Genomic DNA, 18,393 nt, shown 5'->3' with positions numbered 1-18,393 from the left:
TCCTGCTCAATGGTTACAGGTATGGGGAAATATGCAGCACAATGAATAGATGGTCATCTGTATCATGCTAAGCTTGGAACTGTACTACTTTGTGGGAAGGAGGTTGTGTATCTGTGCTGTGGGAGAATGTACTGGAATGTACAGCGCTATCGGCCGGAGGTTGCATGCTTGTGTCCAGTGTGGAAGGATGCATCTGGTGTTTCAACTCCACATTCTGTGTTCCCAGGAGCTGGAGAAGCATTTGGAGTCTGGGGTGGTCCGGGAGCAGAAGCTGGACCTGAAGGTGAAAGCTCTGAAAGAGGAAGAAGGGGATCTGAGGCGGAACTACAGGTCCTGTGAAGCCGAAAGGAACCAGTAAGCATCTAAAAAGTGTGAAGTGTGTGTGTGTGTGTGTGTGTGTGTGTGGAGTAGGCTCCAGTGGGCAGTATTTTGCTGGTATCAGGGTAGTTTTACCGCCCCCTCTGAATACCCCATGATCTACACCTCTGCTAACCCACACCCTATCCCACCTCCCCTGCCCGCCCTGTCCTGATCTCCATTGTGCTGAACCGTCCAGCCCCCAAACCCTTCTGCACTCCCCATCCACTTAGCATGCCTCCACCCCTTCCCTGACCACTGTATTTGTATTTTGTATTTTATCTATTTGTATAGCGCTCCAGGCCCGAAGGCATCCGAGCGCGTATCTTAGAACAACAAGGTACAGATAAGGCAATGGTTACAGTTACATTAGAAATTCAGGCAGTATACATGACTATAGTGCCACGGTGGAGGTACAAAATGAGCAGGATAAATAAAGTACATGGCAGTGCAATAAACAGGTGGTTGTTGTCAGGCGTAAGAAGACAGATGTAAAGTAACAGGGTAAATGGCAGTTAGTCATATGTAGAGGATAGCCAGAGCTTGGCTTTTTGTTTGAATAAGGTTGGAGAAGAGAAAGATCTGATGGAGAGTGGAAGTGAGTTCTATAGTTTAGAAGCTAGAACTGGGAAACTTACACCCCCGGCTTTCTGAAGTTTGTATCTGGGGATGGTCAGGCAATGTGCTTGGGCTGATCTGAGTGACCGGGTGGGTGCGTACTGAGAGAATCGAGAGGTTAGGTAGATTGGGGGGGGGGGCGCTTGATTGTTTACACATTTGTGTGTGAGGGCAAGGGATTTCAGTGATATCCTTTGGGCAACTGAAAGCCAGTGTAGACTCTTCCTTGTATCAGAAATGGGTGCAGATTGTCACGGATGACACTCTGTTAAGAGTGGCACAGGACACCCAGGAAGGGTTTTGGGTGGTTGTGCCGAAGTAAGGTGGACAGATAAGTACACACACAGCTGAAAGTAATGAGAACGAAGAGTAGACAAGTGTAGCAAGGAATAAGGTACAACAGAATGGATTCCCTCTAGGGGTGTATGCAGATATAGGAAAAGAGTATTCCACGGACCTTAGGAAAACTCTAGCCTACTGCACAGTTTGCTATAACAGAGGCCCACGCTCTTTGCTCATGGCTTGGAACAACAGCTATGGGTGTCTGTAACGTAGAAACGCGACAAGGGAAGGGGCAGAGGTTGCCTGACAGAAACCAACGGACAAGCTCTGTACAAAAGGGTCTACAAACAGTACAAGAGAAGATACTAACAGACAAATCCAGGAAAAAGGAAGTCGATAGCAAACTAGCAGAAGGAAATGAAGGGAAAGTCGTGTAACAGGATTGGATAGCAGAGGACAGTAGGGAACAAGGTTGAGAGCTCAGAGGAGTAGGAAAGCAATGAGCAAGCCCACAGGAGCAGGGCTGTAAGGTAGGGAGCCCAGAGGGAAAGGGCTTAGGGCAGTGGAGTAAAGCAGGCTGGACGGCACGGAGCACAGAAGGGCCGGGCAGCAAGGAGTGAGCCCTGGGGGGCAGGGCCGCTGACCGTAGAATGCTGCAGAGGACTGTAGAGGGCTGCTAGGCTGAGAACCCAGCAGACAAAGGCTGTAGGTAGCAAGCAGCGGAGCGTGATCGGCTGCAAGGTAGGAAGCCCCGAGTACAAGGGCTGTTGGCAGCAGAGAGAAGCAGGCTGCGCGGCAAGGAGCCAGAAGGACCGGCAGCAAAGAGTAAGCCCAGAGGAGCAAGGCCGCTGACTGTAGAAGGCTGCAGAGGACTGTAAGCTGCAAGGTAGGGAGCCCAAAGGACAAGGGCTGTAGGCAGCCGGAGTGAGGCAGACTGCAGGGCAGGAGCCTGGAAGACCAGGGCGGAAGGTAGCAGCTGAGCGTGATCGGCTGTAATGTAGAGAGCCAGGCAGGGCACTGGAGGAGGCTGGAAAGCAGCAGAGCGTGATCGGCTGCAATGTAGAGAGCCCGGCAGGGCACTGGAGGAGGCTGGAAAGCAGCAGAGCATGATCGGCTGCAATGTAGAGAGCCCGGAAGGGCACTGGATCCAAAGCCGAAGTAAGGAGGAACCGCATACAAAGATCCGTAGCTCGAAGCAAAAAGGTGCTGGAAGGACTCTTAATGCAAGAGACTGAGCCCCTGCAGGCAGCAGCTTTTATACCGCCCTGCCCAGCACAGAGGCAGGCTAATTGGTCGCACCTGGCTCAGCACACCTGCAGACAATCGGCCACCTCCCTCTCTGTTCCTGAGCTGGTAGAAGCAGAGGAGATCCCTAGGGCTTCTGGGGATTGTAGTTCCGAAGATGACGAATAGGAATGGCCAGGAATAGATGGTTATAGCCAAGTGCATTGTGGTAAGTGTAGTTTGTTGGGAAAAATAGAAAAGCACCAAAGTCTTGGAAATGGAAAATAAAGTCCATATTGATCACAAATGTATGCGCCCATTGCACAGGCAAGACACAGGTCTGGGGATGTTGAGGGCCGCTCTAAAAGCATTATTTTGAGTGACCTGGGGTTTGTTGAGGTTGCGTTGGTTAGTCCCTTGATAAAGTTCATTGCAGTAATCAAGTTTAGACATAACCAATGTCCTGGCCAGAGTGATGCAATTCTGTGTGGAGAGGAAAGGGCGGCAGGCTGTAATGAGCTTGCATGTGTAAGCAGAGGCAGCGACAACCGCATTAGTTTGTCTATTGAGGGAGAGCGTAGAATCGAGATAGATTCCTAGAGTTTTGGTGTCATTAGACACTTTGATAGAGTTGCCATCAAAATTGAAGGTTTTGAAAGATGGGTCAAGTTTGTTCAGTCTCTGTTGGAGGCCCAGGATGAGAAGCTCTGTCTTGTCATCGTTGAGACAGAGCTCATGTTGGGCCATCCACGCTTGGATGACTTGATAGATGTCATTCAAGGCTTTGGAATCGGCCATGTAGTCACCATTGATGGGAATGAGTATCTGGGTGTCATCAGCGTAGTTGGTGTAGGTGACACCCAGATAATCAAGTACATCAAACAATGGTTTGGTAAATACATTGTAGAGTGTAGGTGAAACACAAGAACCTTGTGGCAGTCCACACAGCACCGGGGTTGGATCTGCTGATGAGGTAGGTGAAAATACTCTCATGTGTCTGTTGCCCAGGAAGGAACTGATCCAATTAGTGGCTTTTTCTGAGAAGTGGGCAGCTGATTTCAAATGGCGGCAGAGGATTTGGTGATTGACCAAATCAAAAGCTGCCGAGAGGTCAAGTAGTAGGAGGGCCAGTTTGCCATTGTCTTTTAAATCCTCAATTTGAGTTTTGAGATCTAACAGGGCTGTTTCTGTCCCATGCTTAGTTCTAAATCCAGATTGTCTAGTACCAAGTAAATTGTTGGTCTCTAAGTACTTCTGGATCTATAAATAAGCTGGTCTGTCTAGTATTTTTAGAAGAAACGGGACCGTAGTGATGGGTCTACAATTAGAGGGTATACCCTTGTATGGGTGGGTTTTTTCAACATAGGGATGACCCAAGAGTCCTTGAGATTATCAGGGACGATGCCCGAATGAAATGAGGGATTAATAAAGGAGGTGATAAAGGGGGCAAGATCATGCGCAGATTCCTTAATGATGGGGGCAGGGCAGGAATCGCCCTGGCAGTTGGAGGGTTTTAACTTGCTAATGATGTTTTCTACCTCTAGGATGGTGAGAGGTACGAAGCTGAACAGAGTATGAGTAAAAGAAGGGGCGGCCATCTTAAATGCCGGGTGTTTAGTTTGGGAGGTGGTTAGTAGGCAGTTTTGTTTAGCATTGATTTTAGACTGTAAAGTGGTTATTTTAGTGAGGAGGGCTTTTTGAATATTGTTGCACCACGTGCTGTCTTTGCTGCAGGTGTCAGGGATGGGCGAAGGGGATTCTAATTCTTTAAGAATTTTGAATAACTCCTTTGTGTTGGATTCTGCTTGCAAGATGCGTAGGTTGTATGTCTCTTTTTTAGCTTGTACAATTACTTCCTTGTATTTAAGGGATGCTATGAAGAGGTTGTCTTTATTGGTCTCTCATGGGAGACTTTTCCAGAGAGCTTCGACATTGCGTTTTTCTTTGCGTAGTGCGCTCAGTTGTGGGGTAAACCATGAGTTTAGGTGAGCTTGTTGTTTAGATTTCCGTAATTTGAGGGGTGCTATGGTGTTGATGGCTTTGAGCAGGGTTTGGTTAAAGGTGTCCACTAGGACTGTAGGGTCGTTGTGCTGTAAGGCACATTTGTTGAGTATCGGCAGGATGAGAGGGAGTAATTTGTCCCTAGTGATGTCCTTTTTGTTTCTTGTGGGGATAGGGGTTGCCAAGTTAGGTTTGGGTCGTGGGTTGTTAGCTGGTATGTTAAAGATGTGATATGGTGGTCGGACCAAGCGCAGGCAGAGTTGGAGCTTATCGACGTGTTGCAGTTTAAGTCAGCAATCCAATCAAGCGTTCTGCCCTTATGAGTGGGTTCGAGAATGCGATGCGAAAAACCTAAGTTAGAGATGTTACTAGCAACCTCATCGGCCTGGAGATCCTTGGGGTCGGATAGGCCAAGGTTAAGGTCGCCCAGTAGTAAGACTTGGGAGTTAGGTTTGGTGTTGTCAGTGAGGATGGATATAATATCATCCGAGAAGGAGGTGAGAGGTCCTGGAGGTCTGTAGATGAGGTGCAGTGATGCAGTGTTAGTAGGTGATAGGGAGAGTTTGACTGATAGAGATTCGGCAGAGCTGAGTTGAGTGTTGGGAATGAGTCTCAAGTTAATGTTGTCTCTGTGTATAAACGCGACGCCACCACCTTTGGAGAGGTTGGAATGACGGTCATTTCTGATGATGGAGTATCCGTCTGGGCTAGCTAGGGCCAAAAGCGGGCCTGAAGCAGCATGTAACCAAGTTTCCATGATGCCAATGAAGTCAAGGTTTTGGGAAGTGATGAGGTCTGCGATATTAAGAGCGTGGGCCGGAAGGGATCTAGCATTGATGAGGGCTCCCTTTACTTCTTTGTTAGGAAGGGCCACAGGGTGGTCAGGTTGAACCTGTGTAGATGGGAGCGGGTCGGTAGTGTGGTGTTGGTGTGTGTTACGATGGGCGCACGGTATGTGCGAGGCAATCTAGATCTAAGTCTAAGATTCCTAAGTTGGAGTGAGCAAGGTTGATTAGGTGTGGGATTGGTGGCAAAGTGTTGAAGCCACAAGGCGGGTGCATTAAGATAATGATTGGTGGAGTGGTCGATGTGAGAGTTAGTTTTGTTGTTATGAATGGGCGTGATGGATGTGGTAGGGTGGTGAACCAGTGGTGTGGTGCCATGGATCATTATAGAGGATGGCGTGCAGAGGTGGTGAGAGAGGGTCTTGAGCGTGGAGATGTGTGGTACACGGTGTGAGCCGGCTAGCGGTGTGATAGTGACAAGGTGTGCAAGGAGGAGGCAGGCAAGGAGACGCAGCGGCATATCGAGACACAGGAGCACTGTAATTAGGTTAGACAATGTGTAGACTGATAAAGGTGCGAATAGGAGCGTGGTCATGGGCAGTGTTGCTATGAGGGTTATACAGGTAGAGGAAAGCGGTCCTCGAGCATGCGTAAAGGTGCTAAGGCAAAATGTTCTTGACAAGCAATATCACGGCGTGCAAAAATTCTAAGCAACAGAAAATTAGCGGTGAAATTCACACTATAGGTGTAATACAATACGTGGTTCAGAGTTTTGGTGTTTGAGCGTTAACAACAGATGAAGACAGAGGTACAGTAGTGTAACAGTGAGGTGGTAAGCATGCACCTTAGAACACGGCAATAAGTGAGATACTTTTGCGATGTAACCGTGACAAACAATAGATATCATTGGTGACTGGTGGGGGAGGGGGGGTGGAGATAGATACATTACGGGCCTAGTATGCTCCGAGGCTTAATTATGCAGAGAGCGCTCATTAACTTGGAGTGAGCCACATTAAAATACTAGTCAATATTCGATGCTCATTCGGACTCTTACCGGACTAATGGAAGAAAACGAAATGTTCCGCCAGAATGTTACTTGGCAGTGGGCGTTTGTAGTTCCGGCAGCAAGTGCGAGTCTAGGGAGCTTGTAAGGAGTGGACTCAGCGGGGGTAGTGATGGTTGTTGCTGGAGTTCCGCGGAGCAGCGTCCGGCGCCGTGGTGCAGGGGCGGACAGGGGCAGACAGGAAGGGGCCTTCGATGGAGTGGGCCTTAGGGGAGGTGGGCCGGCTGCCGCCTCTGGCTTGCCTCTCCCTATGGCTGTGCGGCTGAAGTGGTTGCTAGGCAACCCATGTAAACAAATGGCGCTCATGAGTGGCAGTGGCCATTTTACGAGCAGCTGTGTTGCGGCTTCAGCGGCTCCTCGTGGCGCTGGGTGAAATCAATAGGTGCCGTTGAAGATAGGGCGCAGGGGGTGCTTACTGGTCTGCTGCCGTGGTGCAATATGTTGCCAATTGCATCCACGAGTCATCGGGCAGATGGCGGGCGTCGGAGGTGACTTGCGAAGTCTAGCTGCTCCTGCAGCACTGCGGCTTTGCTGGTAAATCGGAGGAGGGCTCAGCTGCTGCTGTAGCAGGACTGCAGCCCAGGATGAGAGTGGGGCTGAGGGGCAGACAGGAAAGGGCCTTCGATGGAGTGGGCCTTAGAGATCAAGAGTAAGACTCTGACAGAGTGGCATTATGGTGATTGTTAAAAACTTTTTTGACGAAATTAAAGAGATAGTTGGGGAAATCAGACCTGTACCTAACTCTAGGAGGGGTTTCCATGCCTCAACAAAACTAAGGAATGTCTGTGTCAGAACTTCCAAAATAACAAGTTCTCCGTCCTGTGTCCAAAATCCTAACCTGGTCCTCGCACACTAAACTCAATATAACGTGAAGGGGAAAATGTCTTTTAGTTTATCACCTGCAGCTCCTTTCAAAAGTTCCAACATAAAGTTCCAAAGTGTAAAAGAAACCAGCAAAGTTGTGCCAGTTAAAGGGGTTCTTCCCTTCCCCTGGATTTCTCTGTTTTCATGTTCTTCACTTGAGTGCTCCTATTTTAAAGGGGTTCAAGAAAGACTGGGAAGTGCATTTATACACAGTGATACTTCACAATCTCAAAGGTCCCGAGTTTCTTCTGGTTTAGTTAATCAACTCAAGATACATGATTTCTCTCAATCTCTTTTTGGGTTATACCATTCCACAATCTAAAGGGGTATAATCCTTCCCTTGATAATTTCACAGTTCCACCTTGAGCTTTCTTAGCTTTTCCACAGTTTATAGATTTCACCGTTTCACAATTCACAGGTTCAAGAGGCATGCTACTCCCCCTGAGCTTTCTTGTCTTTCCCACATTTCACAAAGTTCACCTGCAAAATCGGAGGCAGATTCCCTTCCCCTAGATTGCACACATTTGGGAAACTCCTTTCCCCCTTTTCCAAGTTAGGCCATCTTGATTGGGTGCTGGTCCCAGACTTGCTGTATGACTCGTTTACTCTCCTGCCAAGGCTTTCTTGCTTGGTCAATTCGGTGCAGGTCTCAGACTCGCTGTATGATTGGGTTACTCTCCTGCCAGGACTTTCTTAATGGGTTCAGTATTTGGGTGCAGGTCCCAGACTCGCACTTCTCATCAGTAATCACCTTTTCTTTTATACAGTTCCAAGATTCTTTAATTATACTTTTCACATATTGGGTCAGTGACCCCTCCTCATTCATCTTAGTCTCTTTGCTCAATCGCCCCACTGTCCCAGCTCCCTTTTTTGGGCTTACCAGGTTCATCAACCGTAAGCAGCATCTGCCATGAAGCGCCCTGGTGTCTCAACCTCGCTCTCTGTGCTCACCGGTTTCCGTCAGCTGCTTCGGCGTACTTCGTGTCTCAAGGTTCTCGCTCGGCTTGGTTGCTAGCTGGGAGGGCGGCTGTCTGCTCTCTGGTTCCCACTTTGTCTCCTTCACCTGACAGCTCTTGCTTTCCGTGGCACAAGAGCAGGGAACCTTCTGCTTCCAGACTTCCCTGGACGGCACCTCCAGCAGCTTCTCTGCTCTGCACTGCAGCCTGCTCTCATTCCGTGTCCTGACCGACATTGGGAGGAGTGAGTCTCTTTCTCTCCAGGTGTGGTGTTTTTAAATGCCCCGGCACCTGTTAACCTTTTCCAACAACTAGAGTGCAGAGTTTGCTTTCTGGTTATGATCTTCATTACTCCATTCCTCTTCCTCGTCCCAGTGTTATCAAGCAAAGGGGAATGTAAATACATTTGGAGATTGGTCATGACTGGAGGTTCTACACCCACACTAGAGTATGCCATACAGGAACAGGGAAGCTGGTGGATGTTACCAGAGGCTAAAGAAATGGGGAAATGCTTGCCTTGACCTAGCAAGTTTACTACGCCTCCCAGAGGGTTGTCTTCCCTCGTGGTCCTCCCACAGATAGCACCCCTAGGGTCAGATTCAGCTAGCTTCTGCCTTTCCCTGGCCACATGAGCAGATATTTCCCCTGGTGAAGTAGTGATGACTTCGCTAGATTTGTCACACCACCAACAGCTCTCTCCCCCCACCCACTCCCATAAATCCACTTATCTGCTCCCCATCTTCCTGGCACCTTTCATGGCAAAGTCTTCTCTGGGCGTTGTTTCCTGGGTGGTCTCTTTTAGAAGTGGCAGAGAAGGCGCAGTTCAAAGACTGTATACCGAATATACATCTGTCAGACTGCTTGCATATATATGTGTGTGTTTCTGAATTAGGCTCTATGTCTGACTATATTGTCCTGAAAAGTATAAGACACTATGTGTGACAGTATGAAAAGGGACTGTGTCTGTGTTCTCAATCACATAAACATCTCCATGTGTATATCCTGTGGAATATCACGTTACCAGAACTCGCATTGACAGTAGAAGGTACCCTAAAACACTCTCTTCTCTAAACATTGGTGCAAAATGAGATAATAGAAGTTGACTGTCTCCATGGTAAACACTGCACTAACATTATCTAGCTTTCTCACCTCACCAGCTTTATGGCTTTTCTCTTTTTCTATTATTCCACTATTTACATCCCTTTGACATACATTCTATCAACCCAATCCTTGATATGTAATCAGAAAAGACAACCATTCAAACTCTATATCCAGCCAGGATTTGGTAACCAAATTTGTTAGCGTTTCCATGCTATAAATCTACCACATCTTTAGCACGCACTCTTTTCTTTTTTTGTAAATATATCTGTTTTTTCCAAGCTGACGCAAGACAAACTCTCGCTGCCAGAAGCAGATTGTGGGTCATGTATGGCACAGCATGGGATTCACTTCTTCCAGTGTGAGTCCAAGTAAGACCAGCAATGTGTTTGACTCTATATGGAAGCAGTCTTAACACCCTAACCCGCCCCAGAACCTCTTTCCAGTAAATGTGGGCCTTTTCACATCCCCACCACTGGTGGCAGTATGTCTTAACCTGCCCACAACCTCTACAACATAAGTACTTAAGCATACACTCTGGATAAGGCAACAAGCACATATTGGCATCTGTGTTGCAGCTTGATGCCACAGAGCTTATGTTGCCAGTGCAGCGAAGTCTCAAAACCCTTCAGTAAAAGCAACTGTCAGGGTATATCCATAACAGGCTTTCCAGATCCTGCTCCCAGTGAATCTGAGCTAAATGATACCTATTGTATTCTGCGAGGATCAGAGCCTTGTACAAGCTCTATAGCAGTCCTCTGGTACCCTCAAATCTGTTTAAACCTTTTTTCAAAGGGAGTGAATTGTCTGTGAATGTTGTCCGCTCATTTCAGAGCATATAGTACCCCCTGTAGTTGAGGATATTGAAAGACTGACAAATGCTCCATCTTTTAATCCCTTTCCAGCTGTGAGATGGGTATTAGCTGGTGCACTGCTCCACAATGTTCTATTATTTCCGCCCCTGCCTTGAACCAAGCCTGAACCCTCTGGGGACATATAATCTCTAATCCGAGAGCTGTGAGGAGTCAGAAATGAGAGGTGGATACAAATGTGTAATATGTTCATCATTAGACATCTTTATTTAAATAAAAAGCTTGGACAAAGGCCTCTCTGTCCCTATCATAAAGAGATTTTTTCTACCTAGGAAACAAAAACTAAAGATCAGTCTGTGTCAGGTCGTCAAAATTATGTAAACTGTCCTTGTGTCCAAAACATAGTAATCTGACCTTCACACTGAAAAAGAACAACTAAAAGTGTAAGGAAAATGTCTCTGACTTATATTTGGCAAAAAGCATTCACAATTAAAGCAAGTAGATACATCCAACCAAAATAGTATTTTCCAAGGAGAAACCCTTGGATTCAGAGGGTGGCTCCCATCCCCTGGATGTTTCAGGTAGAATGACAAAAAGTGTCTTGTCAAACAACAATTCTTCAAGGATGGCAAAAGTGTCTCTTTCAAACAATAGTTTTTCAAGGAAAGCATAAGTGTCTTTTTTAAACAACAACTCCTTATGGCTAGTAAAAGTGTCTCTTTCAAATAGATTCTTTATGCCGGACTCAACAAGTTTCTGTGCATACAGTGTATCTCAAATCATTCAGCTCTTCCTAGACTTTCTCAGTACTTAGTTCACAACAGATCTGATTCAATTAAGATGTTCCATATAAGATTCTCTTTGAGTGTTTTGGTGGATCACCAGATGCACTTGTCCATCGGAAATGCTTCTGTTAGCTCTCCAGGTTTCTGAGTATACCGCTTTGCCAGGGGTTTTTAGTCTCAACATAAAAGAATGGTCTTTGTTCAACTTCACAACTTCAACTGCCTACTTTCCTAGAGTCTCTGGTATACTTTTCTAACATGTGTTCTGCAAACTAAGTAAGTCTCATTCGAAATGGATTGTGTCCTCCCACATATTCCTTATCTTTGATATTTCCAAATCCCAGCTTTGCTTTGATGCCTGTTTGATGCCTGTTGGACTCGATGTCACTCGGAGGCCTCCGTCTCCATGTCGATGACACCTGCTGGTACATGTAGCAGGCGCAGCGCCTGTTGGCTACAGTTCAGTTTTTCTGTGCTTACGCTTCGGATGCGGTACGCAACGTTCCTTGACATGAATATCTTCGACATTTCTTCGAGAAATGTCAACAATCTTTGAGTAGAGTAAAGATGGCTTTGTCTTTGGCGTCGTCCACCCCGAGATCCGGCTTAAAAAAATGCTGTGACTGTGGTGGGAAGATGTCCATGACGGATCCTCACAGGATCTGCCTGTGGTGCCTGGGGTCGACTCACCGGTCGTCAGAGTGTGAAGACTGCCATTCTATGACAGCCAAGGCGCTGAGAGAGCGTAGTGGGAAGCTGGTGGCAGGTAGGACACAAAAATCCCCTTCCACTCCGTCAAAAAAGCAACAAACTTTGGACGAGTCGAGAACAGTTTCTCCTTGTCGAAGAAAGTGTCATGATGCCTACCCCCGGGGACCCAGACCAGGTCCAGCAACCCCGGAAGCAGGCATCAAGTTATTTTGGGCAAGCCCAAAAACCCCTGGTAGGGGCTGTTTGGGTGCGGTCCTGGCGCCTATGACCCCAGGCTCACATGGAGAGTCAGTCCTGGCGCCGTAGGCGCCAGGCTCATAGAGTAGAACTTACCTGATGCAGACCATGCTGCAAGCTTACCTCATGCAGACCATGCTGCAAGAGCTCCAAGCCAAATGAGGCTTGGAAGGGACTATTTTACCTAGGGACTATTATTTTACTCGGGCAGGGCTGGGGAGGAATACTTACCTGGGACTACTTTGGAGGCTATTTAAAGCACGCCCGAAGAGCATCCCACGCTTCGTGTTATTCTGCATCCAGCAGCGTAACGCTCACTGTGCCTGCAAGTCTGCATCCAGTCTTCTGCCACGCCCGCCTCGAGTTTGGAGCTCCTAGAAAAAGGGAGAAAGAAGGAGAAAAGGTTAGAACAAGAGCAATACCTTTGATCCTTACCTGAATTCCCGATCCATCGCGCCTTCGAGCTGGAAGAAAGAAGTTATTTTATGCGCGTCGCCTCGCCTGCTGCAGCGCCGCACTGAACTCGCCGGCCTTCGCAGCATCTTCACATTCCACCGCATCCTCCTGCATGTGCCCGCCGCATTCCGGCACCTAAGGAGTAGACAAGAACAGCAAGGTGAGCCAAGGGAATACACAGAGGAATATTAGTAACCTCCCCATAGACTTACCTGATTTTACCACCGGGGGTACTATTCCTCTTCACGGGTCGGCGCAGCTTCCACTGCATCTTCGCCGAACCCCGGCCCCTAAGGGGAAACAAAAGGACAGCAAGGTGAAACAAAGGGACTATCAAGGGGAACCCTCCTCACCACATTAGACTTACCTGATTTTACCGCCGGAGGTATTATTCCCTGAGACTTCATACTTTCTCTCAGTGCCTGAATAAGGGAGAAAGCAACAGGTTACATATTGACATTATTTATCGAACTGTGTTGGAAATACAAATCCTTACCAGAATATTACTGGTTGCCACGAGGAACACTTCACTAGGGTCAAGCTGCAATCTGCAAGGAATCGGACAAGAGTGAAAGTCAGGCATTTGAACTCTTACGAACTACATACTTTTCGGAGTCAATATTGTTCTGGAACTCACCAATTCCTTCGAACCAGTGAAGCAACTGGTTATCAACGCGCCCCTGCGCTCAATGCAGGATGGAGAGCTAATCTTTTCAAACCATCAGGTGAGACTATAAGAGGGGACATCAAAGGTGACCCGTGGGGAGAACAGCGGGAGTGGGGGGATTTACACTCAACTCCACGGGTGGTTAATTCCCTTTCTCCATTTGCAGAAGAATATACCTACGGGCCAAGCAAACGAAGCTAGGTGGGCCAGTCCAGTCCGTCATCTCGGCCCTACGCGTCACATTGGTGGAGACCGCAGCTGTCCAGTTCAGATCGACGCCTCTGTGGGAGCCAGGTGAGCGTAACAGAAAGCATAAACGTTCAAGGTCTTGATCTGGTTCACACCACTCTTCGACCTCTAGACACGGAAAGAAACAGCACCACAGATCGTCATCTTCCTCGTCTACATGTTCTTCACCGGAACGGGTCATTTGCCCCACTAAATCAAGTTCACCGGCCTATTGGGAAGAGTTTCGATTACGGATGCTAAAGGTGTTCGAGAACGCTGCCTTGCCCCCCCTCGACTACACCCAAAACACATGTCCCGGTCGAAAGACCTCGTAAACACAAGAGCCATGCGTCTTCGGACCCGGCGGAGAAGACTCCTCAAGAGTTATTAAAAAAATCCCTTGAGGACTTAACCATTGACGTCATCGACCCCGAAAGACTCAACCCTGTCAGGGACAAAAGGTGCGTCATCGATGCCATCAGCGCCGATGGCTTCGGAGAAGACATCTACTCTTCGAGTGTAGACCTCCTTGACGCTGCATACACCGAAGGCTTCGACGCAACCGTCGAAGCCATTGACGCAGCTGTCGACGGTCTTGACGATTTCAACTCCCCTGACGACACATATCATGGCAACTTCACTGGAGAAGACATACATGCCCTTGCCACGTTCTGACTTTTTTCAAATCCCTCTCTTCTATTTATGAAGATGCAGAGGAATCTTCTGATGAAGCCAGACCCTTTGGGTTAGAATATGGAACACCATCAGTGACTGAGGGATTGATTTCTGAAGATTCACGTATCAAGAACTTATAGGAATGCCTGCATGAGGCTAGTGGAATAGACACCTCACCAAAGGTTGAATTTGGCAGGGCTGACCCAGGTGACCATGCAGAAGTGACTGACATACAGGCAACTGATGTTCAAGGGTTATGGAGTACATGGGGTGGTCAAGACCTACACCAGTGTTTGAACAAGACGATCTTACCGATATCTTGGACAGAGGGCCACAAGAGGACCCTATTGTACCCTTCCATCAAGTCTTACAAAGGCATGTCGCTGCTAACTGGGAAGCAACAGAAGTTATTCTGGCCGTCAATACGAAATTGACGGCAAAGTACAGGGTTTCAAGCTCAGACCCTTATTACCTGTCCAAGCATCCTATGCCAGAAAGCCTGGTGGTTCAGCCGGCCACCTCCACGAATAGGCAAAATGCCTATCCTGCAATACCTGAGGATAGGGATGACAAGCGTTACAACGCCATGGCCAAGAAAGTGTTTTTGGTCAGGAGTATGGCCTTGACCATTTGGGAGTGTATTTCTATGGCGGATGACCATATCCCCGAAGGGGAAGAGCGAGACGGATTCCTTAACATTGTCAAGGATGGGAAAGATGCAATGTGCAAATCCCTCCAGACTGGTGTCGACTCTGTTGACCGTATCAGCAGAGCTACGGCGGCAAGTACAGTGATGCGTAGATTTACCTGGTTGCGAAAGTCCCAGACGTACAAACCAGGCTTCTCAACATGCCCTTTGACGGCACTCATTTATTCAGGAACAAAGCTGATGAGAGTTTGGAGAAGCTACAAACTTCCAAGGCGGCAGCCGAATCCCTTGGGGCTGCAATCAGACAACCTCCAAACTGCCCCACGGGTTCACCCTGGAGGGGTAGGTCCTTCCGTCACTACTCCACATTTGGAAGGGGCCGAGGGCAGCCAGCTCAAAGTGGACAAAGACGATTCCCTCGTGGTGGACCAGGAAGAACTACTAAGACCGCAGCGGCTGCCTTACCTTCAGCCACTGCATCAGCCGCCCCAAAACCCCTCTGAGGTCTTCATTCACAAGACTGCAGTAGGAGGCAGATTGTCACAGCATCTTACAGAATGATAATGATAATGATGTGTTATTTATATAGCGCCTTAATCCAAATGCAGGCTATTACTTCAGAAGCATGGGCATTGGAAACAGTTGCCCAAGGCCTCCCTTTTCTGCAAAACCCTCAGAGTCATCCACTGGGGAACAACTCTCTGAAAGTTCCAGATCTGCTCCTTCCTTATGCAGGAGATTTTAACCCTGCTAGACAAGGGTGCTATAGAACCAGTACCTGTAGCCTAGAGGAACATGGGTCGTTACTCCCCATATTTTCTAATCCCCAAGAAGGACAGAGGATTCAGACCCATCTTGGATTTAAGAGACTTGAACAAGTTTCTCAGGAAGGACAAGTTCAAGATGGTAACCCTTTCTCAGATCCTTCAGGCCCTCCAGCTTCAGGATTGGATGGTATCATTGGACCTGCAGAATGCTTACTTTCATGTGCCGATCAATCTCAAGCACAGGCAGTACCTAATGTTCGCCATTGGCGGTTCTTATCATCAGTTTCGGGTTCTGCCATTTGGGCTGACCTCCGCCCGAAGGTTTTCACCAAACTGATGGCGGTTGTGCCAGCGAGTCTCAGGAGGGGTGGAATTCACATGTACCCCTACCTAGACGATTGGCTGATCAGGGCCAGTTCCCCAGAACAGGCCTTAGATCATCTCAGCTACACCTGCCACTCCCTTCACAGACTGGGCTTCTCCCTCAACTTCAAGAAGTCCCACATGATACCATCACAAAGACTCCAGTTCATCGGAGCAGTCCTTGATAAATCCATAGGGAAAGCCTCACTACCAGAGGTGAGGGCTCAAGACATTCTGCAGATGGTAACCAAATTCCAGAATGCCCAGTATCTACCGGCCTTCAGATTTTCTGAGGTTGCTCAGTCTCGAGGCATCCTGAATTTTTCGGGTTCCAGAGGTGCGCCTGAGGATAAGATCTCTCCAATGGGCTCTCAGGACTCCGTGGTCATAATTTTCAGGAAGGATGTCAAATCTTGTGAATCTTCAGTGGTGGGCCTGTCAGGAAAACATTTTGAAAGGCAAACCTTTTTGGCAACCATGGCCGGAGATAAAAGTAGTGGCGGACGCCTCACTTACGGGTTGGAGAGCCCATACCAACAAACTGACAATCAGCAGTCGTTGGTCTCAATTGGAGTTCCAAACTAAATATCAACCTTTAAGCGCTGAAGGCTTTTTTTGCCATCTGTACGGGGAAATAATGTCCTGATAATGACGGACAACACAGTGGCTGTGTACTACCTCAACAAAAGAGCAGGTGTAGGGTCACTACCACTGTGCGGAGAGGCAATGCAGCTCTGGTCTGGGCAATACAAGAAGGAATATCTCTTATCAGCAGTTCATCTAGCCGGAGAGAAGAACACAATGGCGGACACTTTGAGCAGGCACTAGTGGGAACTAGCTCAGGAAGTCCTTCAAGAGATCTTCATCCTTTGGGCAACCCCTCAAGTGGATCTGTTCGCCACTGGTGCCAACCGGAAGTGTGAATTTCCACTCCTGTACGCGTTCCCTCCATTCCCCGTGATTCCTCACGTATTCAGGAGGTTGAGAAAGTTCAGTCAATCCATTATCCTAATTGCCCCGGATTGGGCCACGAGAATGTGGTACCCGGATCTTCTGCACATGTCCATCTGCCCTCCGATACGTCTTCCGCAAAGAGAGGACCTCTCACGAGAGGAGGGTCAGGGTTCTCCATCCAGATATCACGACGCTCAGCCTTCACGCATAGTTTCTGAGAGGCTGAGATACAAGGATTGGGACCCCCCCCGGATGACGTAATGCAGATTTTGCTTTCACCCAGAAGGCCAGCAACCAAATCTTAATACCGCTGTCGTTGGAATACGTTTTGCAGCTGGTGTAGAGATCAGAATGCTGACACGTTTACTTGTACCACACCCATGGTGTTATCATTTCTGTTGCATCTCGCAAATCTGGGACTCCAGATTGGCACCATCAAGGGGTATTTTGCACACCTTTCTATTTTTAAGTGCACTTTAGAGGAAGTCTCTCACTTTAAGATACCCCTAATAGTACAATTCTTGAAGGGACTGACCAATGTTTTCCCGCAACCCCTTTTGAAGTCCCACTTTGGGATCTCAATTTCGTGCTAACATTTTTGATGGCAGCTCCTTTCGAGTCTTTACACTACTGTCCTTTGAGGCTACTAACTCTAAAGACAATCTTTTTAGTAGCAATTACTTCTGCCCGAAGGGTGAGTAAGCTACAGCCTTTCTCCTGCGAGCCTCCTTACACTATCTTTTATAAAGGCAAAGTGGTACTGAAGGTGAAGCCCACTTTTCTCCCCAAAATTGTCTGAGTTTCATCCCATTCAGAAGGTAACGTTGCCATCTTTTTATCCTCCACCACATCCGTTGAAAGAAGAGGAAAGGCTTCACAGTCTTGTCCCTAAACGTGCACTGAGCTTTTACATCTCCAGAATGACAAGGTTAAGACAAGATGACCAGTTATGTGTGGGCTATTGCAGTCGCAAATTTGGTTTGGCTGTTACCAAACAAACTCTATCCAGATGGATTATTTTAACAATATCGGAATGCTACAAACTGGCATGGAAGGATCCCCCAGAACATCTAAGACCTCATTCGACTAGGGGCGTGGCAACTTCTTCTGCTCTACAGAGGGGAGTCCCAATAAGGGATATATGTGCAGCTGCCACATGGTCGTCTGTACACACCTTCACTATACATTATAGTTTAGACTCTTCTTCTGTGCAGGAATCTGCATTTGGCAAAGCAGTGTTACATTCAGTGCATACACAACCATGAAAATTCATATCACACTAAACTCTACTCCCTCCTCCAAATTAGTTAAACTGCGTTGGGAGTGTATCAAAGATAAGGAATACGTGGGAGGACACAATCCATTTGAAGAACAAGTTACTTACCCCTGGTAACGTTCTTTCGACTGGATTTTCCTCCCAATCGCTCCTCCCAACCTACCCCGCAGTGGAATTTCCCTTACGGTTACAGTCTACGCTCTCTCTGGGGGAGTAACTGTCGAACACAAGATAAATGCTTCACTTGAAAAAACTGAACTGAGGCCAACGGGTGCTGCTCGTGCTACAAATACCAGCAGGTGACGTCGACATCGAGACAGAGGCTTCTGAGGGACATCGAGTCGACCGGCACCGACGCACAGCACCCACTGCTGAAAAACAAATTCCGAAGCAGCAAATCTGGGATATTGGAAATTTCAAAGATAAGGAATACGTGGGAGGAACATCCAGTCTAAAGAATGTTACCAGGGGTAAGTAACTTGTTCTTCTGTAACTTTAAATGGATCTCCTGGTATACTCCTCTGCCAGGAATCCTTAGTAGGTCCTTTAGATCCCCTGGTGTACC

The 18,393-nt window shown here is 47.8% G+C and overlaps 1 protein-coding gene across 8 annotated transcripts in view; it reads left to right on the top strand.

The window, feature by feature from the left end:
• The window catches only part of CALCOCO2 (calcium binding and coiled-coil domain 2), a 746,974-nt gene that overhangs the window by 205,011 nt on the left and 523,570 nt on the right, over window positions 1-18,393 (top strand). For all 8 annotated transcript variants that reach the window (XM_069634588.1, XM_069634584.1, XM_069634582.1 and 5 more), the window contains exon 7: window positions 227-354. In XM_069634588.1, coding sequence (XP_069490689.1) covers window positions 227-354 — 128 coding nt within the window. The remainder of the gene's footprint in view (window positions 1-226; window positions 355-18,393) is intronic.

Source organism: Ambystoma mexicanum, chromosome 13 (genome assembly GCF_040938575.1).
Source record: "Ambystoma mexicanum isolate Mex_15411 chromosome 13, UKY_AmexF1_1, whole genome shotgun sequence".
NCBI lineage: Eukaryota > Metazoa > Chordata > Amphibia > Caudata > Ambystomatidae > Ambystoma > Ambystoma mexicanum.
This window is presented reverse-complemented; position numbering and strand designations above follow the sequence as displayed.